The 21,098-nt window shown below is 31.7% G+C and overlaps 1 protein-coding gene across 1 annotated transcript; it reads right to left on the bottom strand.

The window, feature by feature from the left end:
* Nucleotides 1–2,847: 2,847 nt before the first annotated feature.
* slc17a7b (solute carrier family 17 member 7b) lies at nt 2,848–18,418 on the bottom strand. Its single transcript, XM_051097659.1, has 13 exons — nt 18,258–18,418; nt 13,837–14,089; nt 12,391–12,509; nt 12,202–12,316; nt 11,926–12,013; nt 10,286–10,372; nt 10,011–10,153; nt 9,770–9,919; nt 8,049–8,181; nt 7,799–7,909; nt 7,245–7,372; nt 6,805–6,874; nt 2,848–5,665 (listed from the first exon to the last, which is right to left on the bottom strand). The coding sequence occupies exons 1-13, from the start codon at nt 18,317–18,319 to the stop codon at nt 5,352–5,354; spliced, it is 1,773 nt and encodes a 590-aa protein (XP_050953616.1). The 5' UTR covers nt 18,320–18,418; the 3' UTR covers nt 2,848–5,351.
* Between the last annotated feature and the right edge of the window lie 2,680 nt (nt 18,419–21,098).

Genomic DNA, 21,098 nt, shown 5'->3' on the forward strand with positions numbered 1-21,098 from the left:
CCCTTGGTAAAACCACAGGCTTTATTGGTTTAATAAAGGGAAAAAAATGTAATAATTTGTTTACTGCCTAATTTGGGCCAGTCACAATTCCAGCACTTTGTAAATACCATTGTATATGAATACTTTATTCATCTGAAATCATCTGTACGTTTTTGTAAGTCATGTTTTTGTGTTTTACAGGTGGGCCTCCCTGCTACATTGGTTTCAGAGTCTGATAAGACTCTAAAGTGTTCCTGCCCTCGCTGTCCTGCCGACTGCACATCTTACCTCTGGTATCACACACCCCTTAATGACACATATGAACGCAGAAAACTATCTGAAAACGACCAGTCTATTACTGTAGAGGAAGAAGGACTGTACAGCTGCCGGAGTGACTGCGGGACAGGTTTCTCCCGTTTCAGCAACATCTACAGATACAAAGGTTGACTGTACTAATGTATAAATACACAAATGGTCACTTTTAATTCTCAGTTCATGATTGTGCAAGCACTTCTCATTTATTTTATCATAAAAAATCTTTTTCTCAGCACAGCCAGCAGAGTTTGGAGGACTGCTGTATGTACTGGTCGGCCTGGCAGCACTGATTATTCTCACGGTACTGACTGTGAGGATGCTGAAGCGCAGAATGTGTGGAGGAACGAATGTGTAAGCAACTGGACAGGGTAAAGATAAAGACGCTGGTGAGTGTACGCTTTGAGCAAGGCATTGACAGTGGAGGAGAACCCATATGAAGAACTGAAGGCCGAAAAACAGGAAATGAAACAGATGACAAATGTGTTTGTACAAAAAATATGAGTCCATAATCCATAATATTGCTTACTCCAGTGAAAAAGCCATCTGATCTAAATCAGGTGAGAAATCTGCACAGATCAAACACTGTTTACAAGAAAAACAGTCCAAAACAGCTCTAAATAAATGTGACCCTGGACCACAAAACCAGTCATAAGGGTCAATTTTTTGAAATTGAGATTCATATATCATCAGAAAGCTGAATATATAAGCTTTCCGTTGATGTATGATGTATTTGTTTGGATAGAACAATATTTGTCCGAGATACAATATCTGGAATCTGAGGGTGCAAAAAAATCAAAATATTGAGAAAATGGCCTTTCAAGTTGTCCAAATGAAGCTCTTAACAATGTATATTACTAATCCAAAATTAAGTTTTGATATGAATTTTACAAAATATTGCCATGGAACATGATCTTTACTTAATTTCCTAATGATTTTTGGCATAAAAGAAAAATCCATAATTTTGACCCATACAGTGTATTTTTGGCTATTGCTACAAATATACCCCAGCGACTTAAGACTGGTTTTGTGGTCCAGAGTCACAAATATGTGGCTGGATTTTTATGTGAGACAACAGAAGATTTTTACTGGATGAAGCATTATTATGGATTATGGACTTTTTGCCAGAATTGATCGTTTGAAGTCAAAAACATGTTAATAACGGATTTGTTTTTTAACAAAAACACCGTTTTTCGCTTCATAGGACGTTGAAGTGATGGATTGGAGTGGTGTGAATTACTTGTGAGTTACTTGTTTTTATCAGCTGTTTGGACTCTCATTCTGATGGCACCCATTCACTGCAGAGGATCAGTTGGTGAGCAAGTGATGCAATGCTACATTTCTCCAAATCCGATGGAGAAACTAACTCATCTACATCTTGGATGGCTTGGAGGTGAAATCATTTTCGGCAAATTTTCATTTCTGGACAAACTATACCTATAAGACTTTAAGAACACAATCTTCAGTCTCCAATGTGAATGTGAATATGTGCATGAAGTTATAGTTACGGTAACACTTTAGACTAGGGTATACTTATTTACTATTAACTGTGACTTTTCTCTCAATAAATTCCTAATGTGCTGCTTATTAATAGTTAGTAAGGTAGTTGTTAAGTTTAAGTGTTGGGTAGGATTAGGGATGTAGAATAAGGTCATGTTGAATTAATATGTGCTTAATTAGTACTAATAAATGGCTAATATTCTAGTAATATGCATGCTAATAAGCAACTAGTTAAGAGACCGCAAAATAAAGTGTTACCATACTTTTTTTTACTAACTACTTAGCTAGTGTCAGCCTCCTTCAGCTGTAAATGCATATGCACTGTAGTCTATTTGCACTGTATTAACACTTCATGTTTATTTTCAGATCTTAATTCTTGTAGTGTTTTTATGTGATGCTGTTTTGCCTACTGTTTTTATAAAGCACTTTTAAGAACTTGTACTGACAATAAAAAGCAATGCATTTTCATCTTGTTTAACTGAGGATGTGTATCAAATAAAGCACAGCTGTATAACTGAATGCAAAATGCAATAATAAGCTTTTGTTTTAATACAGCTGTAGTTCAGTCTTTCTACACTAAAGGGCAAACTGGTGAATCATCAAACCCAGTTGTGTCGATGTTCACCACAAGAGGTCACTGCTGAATTGATTTGCTTACTTGAGTGTTCAAATTCAAGTGTATAAATTTAAATCATAGTCTGTTTTCTCTGGATGCATTGCTTTTGCTTGACTATCTGCTTGCTTACATCAACACTTTTAGTTTGACCATCATTAATGGATCACAGAAACCGATCCTAACTACACTACGATGCATTGTCATGACAATAATACAGTAGAAATTATAAATGTGGATCCCAAAAGCAGCTTAAGAGCTCTACTGCAAATATATATACTAAAATGCATTTTAATGATCTATTTTTTATATAAATGAATAATGTGTAAACAAATAAATGCATAGGTAGAAATAAATTCATAGTATTTTGTCCTTAGGTCTGTTTGCACGCTGCAGCAATGTAGCAATAATCACAAAGATGAAGTTTAATCATATAAGTCGCTTTATCACAAGTTTTTTTTTTTTTACATTCACATTTCACAACATAGAACAAATACGTAGGAAACAAACCCCAAGAAACCAAAAGAAAGAAAAAGACACAAACGCAGTGATGTGTTATAAACACGTCCTTCTATAGAGAGACGGGATTTAATCCTAAGTGAATTATCTTTTCTTAATTATTCAGAGAGATAACCACAGAAATATCACTTCATTTCTATGGGATCTGCTTCTTGATTGATAGTAAAGAAACAGTTCACCCCAAAAAATGTAAATTCTGTCATCATTTACTCGTCTGTATGACCTGTATGCTTTTAATTAAAAAAAAAAAAATTCAATACAGGATTATTTTTATTGCATAAATGCCAAAAAATTATTTATAATACAATTTAATTAATATATATCAATATATTTGAATGTATTAAAATTATATATTAATATATTTAAATAAAATAAAATAAATAAATAAAACTCAAATAAAAACGAATATAAAATATTTAAAAAAAAAAAAATACTTCTATTAACTAAATTAAATTTCAGATTATTTTTAGTTCATTACAAGGTAAGAAATGACGTTTTGTCATGATATTCACCCTTTTATTCAAAGTGCAACAGATTCTTACAGATTCTTAAAGCCAAATAGCTTTAGGAGACAAGAGAGTGCGCAAATGATGACAAACTTAAATTTTTGTGTGAACTACCTTTTTAAAATGCTGATGTGCATTTATATGAGAGTATATTAAAAATATCACGTGCCATGCTGGAGAGAAAGAAAGTGCTGATATAAAAACTGACTTTAATTTTGAGTTAAACTGTGTTATTTCTTTCATCATCTCATCTTTTAACTACCATTTTATGGTTCTGTTCTCTTCTATATGTGAGATTAAACAGCTAAATGGTGAAACAGAAAGGAGCGTTTCAACCAGTGATATTTCGATATCATGTTGTTCGCATTGAGTGGAAGCCCTTCATGCAAATGGTCAGCGCTTGGCATCATTTTTGTTGGACTTAGAACAAAAAAGAAATAAAGGCTGAAAATTGTTTTAAAGGGGTCATCGGATGCTAAGTTCACTTTTACATGTTGTTTGAACATTAATGTGTGTTGGCAGTGTATGTACAAATTGACCCTATAATGATAAAAATCCATGCAGTGGTTTTTAATTAATCTGTAAAAATAATATTCCCTTTTTCAAATCGAGCCATTCTCAGATGCCTGTCGTTGTGCCATTACACCGACAGAGGCCACTCCCACGATAGTTGATTGACATGAGCGTTTTACCTCAGATCAGCTGTAACAGTCCGCCCTCTTTGTTTCGATGCCGGAGCAGGGATGTAAGTTAGACAAGAATATCTCCGATTGAGCGATTGAGGTGTTGTGTTGCTGGATAATAATGAACATAGTGGTCGTCATTTACTCCAGACATCTGAGCCGCTGAAGATGCAGTAGATTACATTTGTTTGTGAAGGGAATGCGCCTCTGATCTACATATATCCGTCTATGTTTGCGCTAATCATTTGTGATTCAGCTTCACTTACAGCAGAAGTGTGTATAAGCATTTTTTTATGAATCTTTGCGATCGCCTTTCCTAATGTGCTAGTTAGCAAGTTTAACGGCTAAAAGTGGCTAAAGTAAACAGGCTTGTCACTCCACAGAGAGAAGAGAGGGGCGGGGCGAGCAGAGCTCATTTGCATTTAAAGCAAAGGGTGTTGTTTTACACTACCACTGAGAATTTTTAACCAAAGTATATTATAGACTTTTCATTAAGACCCTGAAGAATCATATCAACTTGTGGAAAATGGGCATCCGATGACCTCTTTAAACAAACAAATTAAAAATTAAAGAAATGTTTAAGCTTTAATACAAATTAATATGACTTAACTATGTGGTTATGGATTAAATACTTAAAAAATATAAATTAAAAATCAAAAAATGAATGGTTAAAAAGAATTAGCTACCAAAAACTAATTATGTCAGTGCTTCTATAAGCTTATCCAAATGGCTGACATCACTAGTCTGTAAATGTGTATTTATCTATGAGATTGTTATTGAAAAGGGACCAATACTACACACACCTCACAGTATTGGCACATGAGATCAATTCCCTAAATCTGGTTTTGTTTTTTAATTGGAGTTATATTTCAGTTAAGAGGATTGCATTTGTAAGAACCACCTTTTACAATTATGTCACAATTTAGGCCAAATAGCAATTATATTTCATAACAGTAACACTGTTAAACCCTTGATGATTAGTTGAACTGCTAAAACACACAACAAGGGAGTCAAAAGTTTGGACACAGTGACTAAAATTATGTTTTGAATGTCCAAACATTTGACCGGTCACATTTCAGGCTCTCAAAACGGACACGTACACACTCCGACACGCACTTTTGAGAAAAATTTGATGTTAATTATGTTATTTTTTTCTAGTTTGGGTCAAAACCACTTCCTCCGTCCCAGGGTGGAAAAGTCAGTCCTTGTTTTCCACCCTCCCATTCCCATCCAGCCTTACTATTGATCTCTGAATCTCAAACTCATTCGCTCATTTCCCTCTCCTCCGTACAGGAAGCTGTTCGTTCCCACAGGTTGGACGTATTCCTCTGTTTTGTCCCAGTCTGAAGCCCAGCTTCCTCCAGCTCCGCCCCCTCCAGTCCCCGCCCCATTGGGGTCACCTGATTGGATGGTCGCTCCGTAGCCGCCGCCCGTCGAGCGGTACAGCTCTTCCGTTTCATTGGCCAGCTCGTCCTCTTCTAATATCCCACATTTGTCCTCGCTCATGTTCTCTGGCTCCGCCCACGGCTGTTTCTCTCCTGACGCGAAGATACCTGAAAGTAGGTAAATCGTCACTATGAGCTGAGATTTATAGGGTCATTTATTCATTTTGCAGATATGAACCTCAAAAACAGTCAAGAAATGTAGTCCAGCCCCTTTAAAACTATTAAATAAAACTATTTTTATTTTTTTATTTTTTTTTTAATGCCTATTTTTAGGACCACACAATTGTAATAACAATAATAATAATAATAATAAAATATGTTTTTTAAACCCTCTTTCACATTTATTAATATTTTAAATTAGTTTTTTATATTTTAGATTTATGAATCTGAAAAAACTGAATACTAAAATAACACTTTTGTAACATTATAAAAGTCTTCACTGTCACTTTTGATACATTTTTACATTTTATTTTATTTTAATTAATGTTTATTTTATTTGAAGTAACATATTTTATGGTTTTAGTTTTAGTTTGCTGAATAAAACTATTATTAAATTAATACATGTTATTTGTAAACTCTCTTTCACATTTAATATTTTTATTTGTTTTTTTTATTTTAAGATTTATATTGAAGTTTTTTTTTATATAGTTGTGATTAATTGTTATTTTAGTACATCATGTTAAAGTAAATGAAAATGAGAAATCAATAAATTATTTTTACATTGTATTTTATTTCAGATAAGATATTTTATGGTTCTGAAAAATCTGAAAATATAAATATATAAAATATGTATTATTATTAAATGGTAAGTATATGGCATGGTAGGATTTGTTGAATTCATGCTAAAAGTAATGACAATGATTTTCATTCCTGCATAAATGGGAAATATATATATATATATATATATATATATATATATATATATAAAATAGTAAATGTAATTATATAAAATTGTTTAATACTAATTTAATATATAATATTAAAAATATATATTTAATATATTAATATATAAAATAATGTATATTATATATTTATATATATATATATATATATTTTTTTTTTTTTTTTTTTTTTTTTTTTTTAGGTTTTTGTTTTTTGGACAGCAAAAAAATAATAATTCCTTCATGAGATTTTACACTTTCATTAGTACCACAGATATTACATAAACACACACAAATTACTGCTAAATGAATTATAATAACTCTACAAGAGGAGATGGATGGAAGGAAATGGACAGAAATATTCACCATAGAAGATAACTCCACCATAATGAACAAGTGATGCAATGAGAAACACATACTGCCACTCTTCCCGCGTCTACAGAGAAAAACAAACAGGACCAGAATGGATGTTTATGTGTGTTTATGTTTAAAGCGCAAAACATACATATCCATCAAAGCGTACGCATGTCACCTTTCAGATATTCTAAATATGTGTGTGTTGGAATATCAGAAAAGTTACTAGAATTGACTTCTGCGTGAAGGAAATGTGATGCCCCGAAACAGAAATAAAGAAGAATACGAGAAAAGGAGCTGTAATATAATGACAGGAAACCAGAGAGGTGAGAAAATGACATATGATCTCTGTAGATGTTATAAGTAAAAGCATGAATCAGCTGTAAATACAATCGCCACCATCCAGCACAACAACTCGCTCTTCCGCTTCCTTTATGGTTTAAAGTCAATACCTTGTTTCTGGTCATGGCACCAACAATCAGAGGACACACCATGCCAGAGAGCGTCCCGACACCGTTAGAGATGCCCATTAGTATACTGGCGTAACGTGGAGCGATGTCCAGATGATTCACATTGAACCCTGGAGGTTTGGACAGAGGTGAGAAGACAGTAAAATCTAGTAAAAATGTGAAATATTATTACAATTTAAATTAACTGTACTCTATGTAAATATATGTTAAAATATAATTTTTTTCCTGTGATCAAAACTGCATTTTCAGCATCATTACTCCAGTCTTGAGTGTCACATGATCCTTTAGAAATCATTCTAATATGCTGATTTGCTGCTCAAGAAACATTTCTGATGATTATCTAAATATTTTTGTGAAGTCTGTGATAAGTATTTTACACGACTTCAGTTTTTATCAAATAACTAAAACAATGAAGACATTTTTAATTAAAACAAAATATCAATATTAAAAAAGAAAAAAAATACAAAAGCACATAATAAAATTACTAAAAAACAACAACTTAAAATATAAAAATAAATGCTGGTGTTTGTTTTTACCTGAGATGGCGAAACCACTAAATCCAACAGCAAGGACCAGAAACGAGATGGCGACGCCCTTAGTGTGAGAGAAACCCACAACCAGAAGAAATGTGGCCTCCAACCCGAAACCTGAACACACGCAAACAACACGTGACGCCTCCGTCAGCCAATCAGCAGCTCCAGTGGGGTCAGTCACATGACATGTATGGCTCATTGATAGCAGCATTATATCAGATTGCAGAGTGAAATGCCTGAAAACTGACTTTACCTCCACAGTTCATGAGTTTCCTGACGTTTGTGGTGGTCATGATGTTGTGAGACCTCAGGTAGTCGGCCAGCTGTCCTCCGATCGGCACCACGATGGTCATCACCAGGTGAGGGAGAGCAGAGAGGATCCCGACCTGAAGAGAAACAGATGTGTTTTAACTGTCTCAGACGTTTTGTCTAAAATACCTTTGAAAAATAAAAATGAGCCACTACTTTTCATCCAGTAAGAGTATAGAGCTAAAAATTTATAAACCACCACCACCAACAACAATTATGATTATTATTATTAGTGTTCACCAACACTGACTAATCAAATATGAATAAATATTAATAAAAAATATTTATAATAATAATAATAATATTACTATTATAAGATTATTCAATGTCCATAGTAAGAGTAGTAGTAATAATGATGATGATGATGATAATAATAATAATAATAATAATATGTTTATTGTTAATAATAATAATAATATTAACAATAAATATACTTAATATTAGTCAGTTATCATCATTGTTGTTGTTATTGATGACTTGTCGATTCATGTTGATGTATTGATGTTGTTGTTATTATTAATACATTTTCACACAATCAAACTTTACATGTAAACTTAAAATATGTATTTAAAAAATAAAATATTAGGGTTAGGGTTAGGGTTATAATAATAATAATAATAATAATTGTTGTTGTTAACAATAAACAATAATTATGATTATTTTATTATTATTATTATTATTATTATTATTATATGATGAACACTCAACAACAAACACTAATCAAATTATTATTATTATTATTATTATTAAAACTGAATAACCAACACAGACTAATACAATTATTATTTTTCATCATCTTCTTATTATTATTATTATTACACTTTTACACACACTACACATGAATGCACGTAAGCTAAACTTAAAATATGTATTAAATAAAATATTAAATAAATAATATTAAAATAAAACAAAAACAATAAAAAAACAACAAAAATAAAATAATAATTATTATTATTAAAATATAATAATACAAACATAATAATAATAATAATAATAATAATAATAATACATATTAATAATATACAAACACTCAACAACCAACACTAATCAAATTATTATTATTATTATTATTATTATTACTACTACTACCATTTCACACACACTTCACATGAATGCATCTAAACTACACTTTTGTAGTTTTTTTGTACACTTTTAAAATTTGTATTATTACAAAATGTAATATTAAATAATATATTAAAATAAAACAACAACAATAAAAAAAAATAATTTTGTTGTTAATATTATTACAAACACTATCTAAAAAATATTTATTATTATAAGATTATTCAGCGTTCATAAAATATTATTATTACTATTATTAACATTATTATTTTTATATCAATGATGAACACTCAGTAATAAACAGTAACTAATCAAAATACTATTATTATTATTGTTATTGTTGTTGTTATTAACACTGAATAACCAATACTGACTAATGTGAATATTATTATTATTAGTAGTAGTAGTAGTATTAATATTATTATTATTAAGAACTGTTGATTTCAGAGCATAGTTGAGACGTTATTGAGATCTCTTCTGAAACGTCCAATGGTTTTATTTTCTCAGGAGAAACATCAGCACTTGTTTTCTGTTTTAGTCTGTTTGCTGTCTCATAACAGAAACATTGAGCTTTAAATGAGACATTTGTATGTTGTTTCTCACCTTGCTGATCTCAAACTTAAACACCTCCTCAAAATACGCCGGCTGACTGATGAGCAGCAGGTAAAACGTCCAGCTCCTGCAGAAATTGGCCACGATGATGGCGTAGACGGGCATAGAGGTGAAAAACTGACGCCAGGGAGTGTTGAATTTCTGCAAAGGGGTAAATGAGAGGACAGAGTCATCCCGGTTCTTACGCTGAATGTGTTTCTAGCATCAGTATGTAAAACCTGTCTGTTCGTACCGTCACCGGGTTCATCAGTCCAGCCGATTCTCCGATGGCGTCTTCGATGTATTTCCTCTCTTCCGGGGTGATGGTGGGATGAGCCGCCGGACTCTCGTACGACACCAGAATCCAGAACAAATACCAGCAGACGCCAAAACTACCTACAGACAGAGAAACGAAAGAGAGAAACCTCAAGAAACTCAAAGCACAGAAGACACTGTCTGGAAATACATGAGTGTTTCTAAGCGAATGAGCACCATGCATTTGTGCAAGTGCGTGCAGGTTTTTCTTACCGTACACGTAGAAGACTGAGGACCAGCCTGAGTACTGAACCAGAACTCCAGCTAATGGCATGGCTATCACAGCTCCTGCGTATGAGCCTGACAAGCACAAGACATCACATGCAAAACTACACTTAAAATAGGTATTAATAAAATAATTTAAATATTAAATAAACATTATAATATTAAAATAAAAAAACAACAACAGTAATTATTATTATGAGATTATTCAGTGTTAATAATAATAACAATTATTATTATTATTGAATAAAAAAAATGACTCATGAAAATTGGACAACAAAAGACAACAATAATAGTAACAATATAATATTACATAAAGTAATAATAATTATTATTATTGATGGTGTATAATTTTGTAATAATATTAATAATATATAAAAAATGTATAATAATAATAATAATAATTTATTTTTTTTATTATTATTAACATGGAATAACCAACGCTGTCTAAGGATAATAATAATAATTATTATTATTATTATTATTATTATTATTAACACCTAATAACTAACACTGACTCAGAAAAACAACATCACTATTATTATTATTATTATTATTATTAACATGTAATAACCAACACTAATAATAATAATAATAATAATAATAATACTTACTAACAATAAGTATTTAATAATAGTAGTTAATAATACTAATAACTAACACGAAGGAAAACAATCACTATTATTAACATTATTATTATTATTATTATTGTTATTAAATAGCAAAAATGGCTCATCGAAACTGGACAAAATTAGACAACAACAATAATAGTAATAATATAATGTTAAATAAAATAATAATAATAATTATTATTATTGTTGTTGTTGTTGTCTAATTTTGTAATATTAATAATATATAATAATTTATAATACTTTTAATAATAACAATAATATTCATACCATATAATACTTTATAATAATAATAATAATTATTATTATTATTATTGTAGATTTTGTAATAATAGTATTAATAATATATAATAATTTATTATAATAATAATAATAAAAATTAGACAACAACACCAATAATAGATTATTTATATTCAGTGTTCTTTTTATTTATTTATTTATTTATTTATTTATTTATTTATTTATTTATTTATTATTATTATTATTATTATTATTATGAACACCTAATAAACACTAAGGAAAAATAATAATCAGTATTATTATTATTATTATTATTATTATTATTATAAACATGTAATAACTAATAATAAATACTGAAGAAAATAATAAATCACAATTATTATTATCATTATTATTATCATTATTAGTAGTAGTAGTAGTAATAGTAGTAGTGTCAAAAATTATATGACCAATAAGTTATAAGTTGTTGTTGTTTTTTTACATTACCTTAACTCATCAGAATAAGTTAAGCAATTTTCAACTTCATTTTAGAAGTTGCACAGGGTTCGACTCATTTTTTAATTCAGTTGAATGTAATTTAAGTTGAAATGACTTAAACAGCTAAATTGATTGTACTTAAAAATTTAAGACAGCAATTTATGCTTTTAGTGTATGAACACTCAATAATTATATGGCAATAAAACCCAACAGCAATAATGAAAATGATTAAAGGTTACTGGCAGTTTTCCACAGATAGTAAACTGCTAAAAATAATGACCTCACCACAGAACGCTGTTGTGGCCAGTCGGCTTCTCTCTAGTGGCGGTGCCCACTTCGCCCAGATCCCGTGGCATGCTGGGTAAGATACGCCCTGAGCAGCAACGACAACGACAGCAGATGAAGTCATAGACTATAATCAGAGCACTACTGTATCAGACAATGCACTCAAACTGCAGACTTATGAACTGGAATCTAGAATCTAGTTTACCAGAGCATTTCACGGAGAGAGGGTTGAATCGTTTTCCAGCACAGCAACAGTACAGGTATATATTTATTTACCTCCACAAGTCCCTGTAGTATCCTGACTATAATGACACAGCCAAAGTGCAATCGCGCTGCTGTGGGAATCATCATATTCAGGACAGACGTGGCCACGATCGCAAAGCCAAAAACCCTGAGAAACAGAGAAACACCTGCTGTGAAGAGTGATTTATTCTCCTGTATGCTTTCAGTCACAGCATGACTGACCTGTTAGCTGCGAATTTCTGACAGATGAAACCTCCAGGAATCTGAGTGACGATATATCCCCAAAAAAACGAGCCGTGAATCATCCCTACCGTCTCTGGGTCCCAGGTGAACTGAGCTTTCTGAAACACACACACATTTTGATGAACAATAAAAAAATAGAACTAAAAATGATAATGCATAAGCAGTACGGAAATCTTTCAATACCACTATAAAAGTATGATTGCATTGCCTCAAATATGCTAAAATCATAATATGTTGCTAATTAAACAAACTGAAATAAAATTAAATATTTAAACAATGTCTTTTATTTCAACAATTGTCATTTTAGTTTTTTACTTTTTTAAACTTTTAATTTAATTTTTACTTTTTAAAACCTTTTTTTAAGTTTCACTTGCAGTGTAAAAAAAAATAGTTTCAACTTAATCATTTTTCACCCTGCTGCCTTAAATTTTTTAGTTTAGTTAACTAAAATATTCAAGTTGTCACTTAAATTAACGTTTAGTAACTTAAAATTTCAAGTTGACTAAACTAAACATTTTAAGTCAGCAGACACATTATTGAAGTTGAAACTTTTTGGAACTTTTTTTTTTTTTTTTAACAGTGAAATTTTTTTTTCCAAGAAGTTGTTTCAACTTGGGAACAATTTTTTTTACAGTGTGATGCACTAATACAAGTAAAATGATAGCTGAAATAATAATAAAAAAAAAAAAAATCAATAAAAATTATATAGACATTTAAAAAATAAAAAATAAAAAAACTAATAAAAATGGCAAAATTACAAATTACTAACTATTCAAATCACAAATTATTGAAACTTTGAAAATATATATAAAATATATATATAAAATTCAAATTATTAATTTGTAGTAATATGTTGCTTTTATTAAAGCACCAAACACATGCAATGTGCGCTGCATTAAGCAGAATTTCAAGAATGAGCACCAAATAGCAATTTTATGCCAAAATATTTAAAGGTTATGAGTAAAATCAATCCTAATTTTCAATCCTAAAGTTTTTTGTCAGTGGAACTGACTTGGCAACATTTATAAAGTGCGCTAAAAATATTGTGGCTTCAATAAGCCAAAGTGTTGCTAAAATCTAGTTGCAGAAATGCAGAAAATCTATTTGAGTGGAAATTAATCTGGTTGTGGTTGTATTTAAATTTATTGCCATATCAGCTTCACGGACTATTGCATGGCCGATACAGACTCAACATTCAAGATCAAGATATTGTATCAAGAACACAATAAATGACTAAAAATAAATAAAAAATAATTCTGGATCCACCTTACCAAAGTTTAGTTCCTTCAAAGTTTGTCCTGATAAAAACCAGCCATTGAGTTCTAAACAGTGGCATGAAAATGTGGACTGACACTTAAGGTTTAGCGAACGACACTAAATTTGGCATTAAAGAAACAGCTGTGGAAAAATTCTGCTCTCACTTACCACAATGTACGGTTTTCCATCTCTAAAGACGGTGTGGTTGTTCACCATGCTCACGACGGCGACACCCAAATTACAGCGGATGCCGAAGGAGATGCAGAAGCCGAGGCCTGATAATATGGCGATGATGTAGCGGCGCGGCAGGCCGAAACAAGTACAGTCCACCACAGGAAGCTCCTTCTCCTCCTGCAGCTCTGGACGACCTTCTGCCGACAACTCGATGGTCTCTCCATTCTCCTGACGCTTCTCTAGAACCCTGATGAACACACACACACATCAACACATGAAACACCACTAAAACCTGCAGAATCTGTGGAAAAGAAAACTCAGAAAAAACACAACAGGGATTTATTCGGGTTTTTTCCCTAGACAGCAATGAGATTCAATGGAGAGCAAATGGAGATGTTTGCTAAAGACTCTTGCTTCTCAGGTTCTCCTGAGAAAAAGTCTGAAAATGTGCTCAGATTTACCAAGAAACCAGAGTATATGCTCATATTTGAATTGCATTTAAAATTTCCATGCATTTTAATTACACAGTTTTAACATAAACTCAATGTGATGTATATTTGTTAGTCATACATAAATAACAACCAGGTTTATATATTTAGAATCAATAAATCCATTTTGTTTCACACTCATATCTCTAATTGAATATTGCTGGTTCCACAGTTTTGTTTTGTTTTTTAAACTGAATAAATGAACAGATTTATGTTGTTTCTAAGCAATTTAAATAAATGCATTTTGGTACAAAGTATATTCAAGAATGTAGAATTTAGCAGGGATGCTAGTGACTACCAATATCCAGCGACAAAACTGTCATTAGCAATAGTTTTGATCAAATCATTAAATGTGTATATGTAACCACTGTTGTTGTAATTTCAAATGCATCTGAAATATGTCATACCATTGATATTACCTGAGAAATTAAGTTAATACGCTAGAAAAGTAGGTCTTTAAAACGAAGCTTTTCTAAACACTGAACCAGTTAAACCATTCAGTCGCAAAATGATTCACTGTTTCGAAGCGCTCCAATCGGATCACGTATTGTGAATCATTTGTTTCAGATCGAGACTTCAAAAGGCTATCGCTAATCATTTAATTTAATTTAATCATGTAAATAATCACAACAGATGCATAAAAACAAACCAAATAATAAAACATAGCTTAAAATGAATTAATACAGTGCAGTAAATAAGTTATAATAAATGCAAATACTTTTAAGAAATCCAAAAACATCTTGTAAAATCAGAAATAAATGCATAAATCTTACATTTGTCTAAATGAAACTTAAAATAAAGCACTCCACTAGGTCTCCTGATCTATTAAAGAGCAGTTTCTGAGTGATCAGTTCCGACTCAGACTATTGTAGTTTATTAAAACACAATATTCAACAAAACCAATTAGACAATTTTAGCTTTTAAAGACCTGTTAATGGCAAAATATCTCTGCTGGATGTTCACCAGCACTCATAAAACAAAAATATAAGGCAGAAATGAAACATTTCCCAGTTCACATTCATAATGAACTGACGTGTCACATCGAATCCAGATTAAACATACAATAACATGTTATGAGAGCAGAGGTTTTCTTTCACTGGAACCACAAACATCACATTTAATATTCATTAGTTTTAAAAAAAAAACTAATAAATATATAAACCCATTGTTTTTATTGTGCATAGTTGCTAAAACATTGCTATCTAGCTCCTAAGGTGCTCTGAGTGGCTTTAGCACGTTGGAAGGGTGGTTCTGATCACTTAGTAAAGTAAAAGCATGATTTGAGAAATAATTAATGTTTGAAGAAACAAATGCTGCAAGATGATGCACACAATCTGTTTAAGTGTATCACTAATGCTAAATATGAACAAAAGTTTGATTATAAGACCACAAGATGAATTCTATTTCAACATTTTGTATTATGTGTCACATATCTGACCTTTAAAGTACTGACTGTCCAGATGAATCTGTGATGAGTGTTAAGTACAGACACGCGGCGCTCTTACCGTCAGGTTACAGCTCTACTGCAGCTGATGAAATAATAATGTTCCTCAGAGCCTGAATTATTGATCAAACTTTCTATTTTAGTCTTTTTCTGCCTCTCTTCTCCTCCTCCTCCATCACCCTCCCCCTTCATCCATCCATTCTTCCCTTCTTTATTCTCAAGCGCTTTTATGTTTAAGCTTAGTCACTGAGATGTGTAGCTGTAACTAAATCTAACACTATAAAAATATTTTTGTTCATTCAAAAAGCTAAAATAATAAATATATCTATCTATGTTATACATATAATATAAATATATAACATATATCTGTTGCTGGTCATTTTGTGTTTCAATCAGCATCACTTCCCATCTAAACTGTAAAGTGGACCAGACTTTCGGCTGATGGTCAAAAGTCTGGCGAGACACTTTCAACTATTGTGATTCACAGAAACACTTAGTACACTTCAGTCCACTGGAGTAATGTAGGGTTAAGTGTCTTTCTCAAGCTTTACCCCTACACCACACCACAATAATCAACAAAGAACTAATTCAACCACAATAGAAAGAACAGACATTAATGCCAGACAAGCATGACATCATCTCAAGAGCAGACAGTTACAACTTTCTATCGCCGCTGAAGAAGAGTGTTTTGGCTAATATAATAACCTGTGGCTCTGATTTGATTTGATTACTAAGGAATCGATGCGAGAGAATTGAGCTTTTAAATGGCTGTTTATACGTAACAACATCCCTCACACTGCAGGAAGAACTAACAGTTTAATGACACCGTCCAGACCTGTGACGTGGACGACTGACCGCTATGACTTATGGGGCTTTCCAGGAGAGAGAGAGAGAGGGGATTTAACTAGCAGCAGGTTAGTTGCAGATCTATTTCAGGACTGGATTTACGCGTTAAAGACCGTTCAAAATCCAGAGAAACAGACAGAGAGAGAGAGAAAGAGTGAGATTTTGTTTTTCTCCGTATGCTAATTAAAAGCTGATTCCATCCTTACAAGTGTAAACACTGATTTAAATGTCTAACATATTAGAGGCTGATGATATGAAGGCTGTTTGCCCTTGGGGCTAGAAAATGAACAGTGTACTTTATCAATCATTAATCACAAGTTAATTTAAATTTTAAATTCAAATTTTTAAATGTGCTCATAGAACATCTTGCAGGAAGCGATAATGCAGAAAAGTATCAATTGCCTTCATATCAGATTTTGAATATCATGAATTATTAATAGCCACATTAATACTTAATGAGTATTTATTACCAAAAAAAAAAAAAGGTCACAGAATGTACTGCTGGCCTGTGATTTTACATAAAGTGGTTTAGAACTTAGTGTTTTTACTTTTTGCTTTAACAATCTCCATTTCAGTTCACTTTAGTAATTCGTTCTCACTGAATTACATTATTAATGTAAAATGATCTAAAATTTATTACAAATGCATTATTTACAGATTAGACATAGTTCTTTTGCACTACATTATGAACACCGTTTTTCCAAATTATAATGAAATTGTGAGGAAAGCATATATTATTAAATTTAATTAAATTATTTGTAATAATTTATTATAATTTCTTATACTCCAAGTAGTGAATGCATCTGAAAAGTGATAGTTTCACATTATACAGTATAATTTACAGTAAATGAATATAGTGTTTATAACATTTTATACATTTGTATACATTTATATACATACACGTATTATACATAAACATAATATGTCAAATACTCTGATTTAAAATATGCATACATATGATGCATATTTTAAATAAATAATTATATGCATAAAAGTCATATGATTTATGAAGTTATCATACATTATGGTCATGTATGTTGAATAGTCAGACCACTAAACAAAAATATCATCTATTTGCCAAAAAGGGTTTTAAATTATTCTTCTTCTTAAACAAACAACCTATCAAGCATGTGTTTCAAAGTCAGCATCTTTAGTCAGCCAAGATGCAGAACGGAAGTGGTCACCTGACAGGTGAAATGTGACGACACAAACCGGACAAGAGTCGCTATTAATAGAGTCCAGTCGAGTTAATCTGGTCTTCCCGAACACACGCGTTAATGAAGACACACAAGACAAAAAAACTACACAAATGAGGATCTTCTCCACTTATGGTTACAAAAACAAGCACCAGCACTGAAAAACTGACATAAATCACATCTTCATCTTCATCACCATATCTATAGTGAGTGTTGATAGTCATGTAGTGCACTAATCCACCGGTCTCCATCTACAACACTTTTATTTGTACACTAAACGCTCTCAAACAGCTACTAACACGTCTTTAGAAGAACTAAACCTCATTAAGCTACGTTTATGATGCTTGGATATGCATCATTTGAACGTTTGACTGATAACATAAACATATAAACCAGCTTTGGTATTTTTTTAATCAAGTTAAAATAAGTTTCGTCTCTTACCTGTTTATCCGTCCAAGTGTTTTCGCCGCTGCTGCTTTAAAACGCTCAGGTCGGACCTCCATCCTCTACAACTCCACCGCGGGACCGACCGGGACTCTGCGCGCTCCTGCTCTCCTGCGCGCACACACCCGCACTTCCACTCCCCCCTTCCACCCACACACACACTAATACTCTCTCACACACACGCGCAGGCGCCCAGACACAAACATACACACACACACACATACATAAACTTGAAATGTTTAACAAACTCATTTCCAGGAATGGCATCCCCAAGGAATACAAGTCGATCGATCCTTGGAAAATATCCAGTGATGAGTACAGGACAATGAAAGCAGGATTAGTGATTCTAAACAACTTTATTTGGTGAGTTGCATCAGTGAAACGCTGTTATAAAGTGATATACACAGTTAAAGTGGTTAAAGTGAGTTTTAGAGGCGATGTGGTTTAATAAAGATGTGGATGGAGATCTGCTGTCCGTGAGTGTCACTGTCCGAGGTGCTGAAATGAGATTAGAGTAAATCTGCAGGAGTGAAGAGCCGCGTGCTCACACGACTAAACCCTGTCTGTCTGTGTGTGTGTGTGTGTGTGTGTGTGTGTGTGTGTGTGCGTGTGTGTATGAGAGAGAGAGAGATCGGGTCCGATCCCAGTAACCCTTGCATACACACACACACACACACACACAACAGTCTATTGTTAATCCACAGGGCAAATGACACTTAGTGGACACAATGAGCCACTACAAACAACTGACAACTCAAAAACAAGAGGTGAAAATGAGACTGTTTTGCTAATGTTCCCATCAGGTTCTAAAAACGTTATTTCTGAACGTTCCCTGTAAGTTCTTTTAAATTTAAGCCATCATACATTAAGGTCAAACATGTTAAACAGTAGTCAGACTACTAAACAAGAAAGTATCATTATTTTGCAACGGAGTGTTCTGAAAGTTCACTAAAAGTTCAAAACGTCCGTTTAAATTTTTTTCAAAAATCGAACGTTAAGGAAACATTCCATTGTATCATTTTGCAAACATCACGGGAATGTTACACTACCAGTCAAAAGTTTTTAAACAGTAAGATTTTTAATGTTTTTTAAAGAAGTCTCTTCTGCTCACCAAGCCTGCATTTATTTGATCTAAAACACAACAAAATCAGAAATACTGCAAAATATTTTTACTATGTAAAATAACTGCTTTTTATGTAAAAATATTTTAAAATGTAATTTATTCTTGTGATCAAAGCTACATTTTCAGCATCATTACTCCAGTCTTCAGTGTTACGTGATCCTTCAGAAATTATTATAATATGCTGATATGCTGTTCAATAAACATTTTTTATTAATAATAATATTTTAAACAGTTGAGTATGTTTTTTCAGGATTCTTTGATGATAGAAAGATCCAAAGATCAGCATTTATCTGAAATTAAAAAAAAAAACTTTTGTAACATTATATACTATACCATTCAATAGCTTGGAGTCAGAAGTGATGATAAAGACATTTCTAATGTTACAAAAGATGTCTATTTCTGAAATTCTGTTCTTCTGAACTTTAAGAAAAAATTCTACTCAGCTGTTTTCAACATCATAATGTTTTTTGAGCAGCAAATCAGAATATTAGAATGATTTCCGAAGGATCATGTGAATGGAGTGGTGATGCTTTGAAATAACAAAAATAAATTACATTTTAAAATATATTCAAATAGAAAGCAGTTATTATAAACAGTAAAAATACTTCAAAATTTTACTGTTTATGTTGTACTTTGGATCAAATAAATGCAGGCTTGGTGAGCAAAAGAGGCTTCTTTAAAAAACATTAAAAATCATACTAATCAAAATCCGGTAGTGTACGATGTTCTCTGAACATTCTAAAACAAGTAGTAACATTTAGTAACATTTATTAACATTTTTTAAATGTAGTAACATTTAAAAATGTTAAAAGAAATGTATAACTCAAAAACCGTATAAACAAATTTTCATGCTAACGTTTGAGAACCCTGAACAAACATTATATTAATGTTACAGGAAGAACATCTGTACATAAAATTTTACATTAGACACACTTACTGAGCAATTACTATTAAAGAAATGTTTTACAAAGCTCAGAACGGATCCACTGGCTCTGAAATCAACTTAAAGGCCAATATTTTATAAACAAAATTATTCAAAGACAAACACCTGGTGCCACACATGCAAAAACCCATTTAAGAGCGGTTTTAATAGGTTTTCAGTTTGTTAACATTATTAAATGCATTAGATATCATAAACTATGAACAATTAACTAAATTATTGTATTTTAGCATTAATAAAAGTTATTGTATAACTGAAGGATCATGTGACACTGAAGACTGGAGTAATGATGCTGAAAATTCAGCTTTGATCACAGGAATAAATTATATTTTACAATATATTACAATAGAAAACAGTTATTTGAAATGTTAATAATATTTCACAATATTACTGTTTTTACTGTTTTTTTAAATAAAAAAAATGCAGAAATTCTAAGTCCATTCTAGTTCATACTATTTGAATATTTAACAATTTTAAAGGATAGAACATTCCAATCACAATCTAATCTTTACAATGTTACATTCTCTATATTGATAGCAAAAGAAACTAATAGAATAGAATAGAATAAAACTGAATAGAGTAGAATAGAATAGAATAGAATAGAATAGAATAGAATAGAATAAGAAGGAAAAAAATAGGCTAGAGTAAATAAAAGTGAACAAATAAAAAAACAAATAGAATAGAAAAGTACTAAAAGAAAACAACAGAACAAAAAAGAAATGAACAACACAGAAGTGAACAAGAGAACAGAACATTCTAATGATTAAACATTTAA

Source organism: Labeo rohita, chromosome 24 (genome assembly GCF_022985175.1).
Source record: "Labeo rohita strain BAU-BD-2019 chromosome 24, IGBB_LRoh.1.0, whole genome shotgun sequence".
Classification (NCBI taxonomy): Eukaryota; Metazoa; Chordata; class Actinopteri; order Cypriniformes; family Cyprinidae; genus Labeo; species Labeo rohita.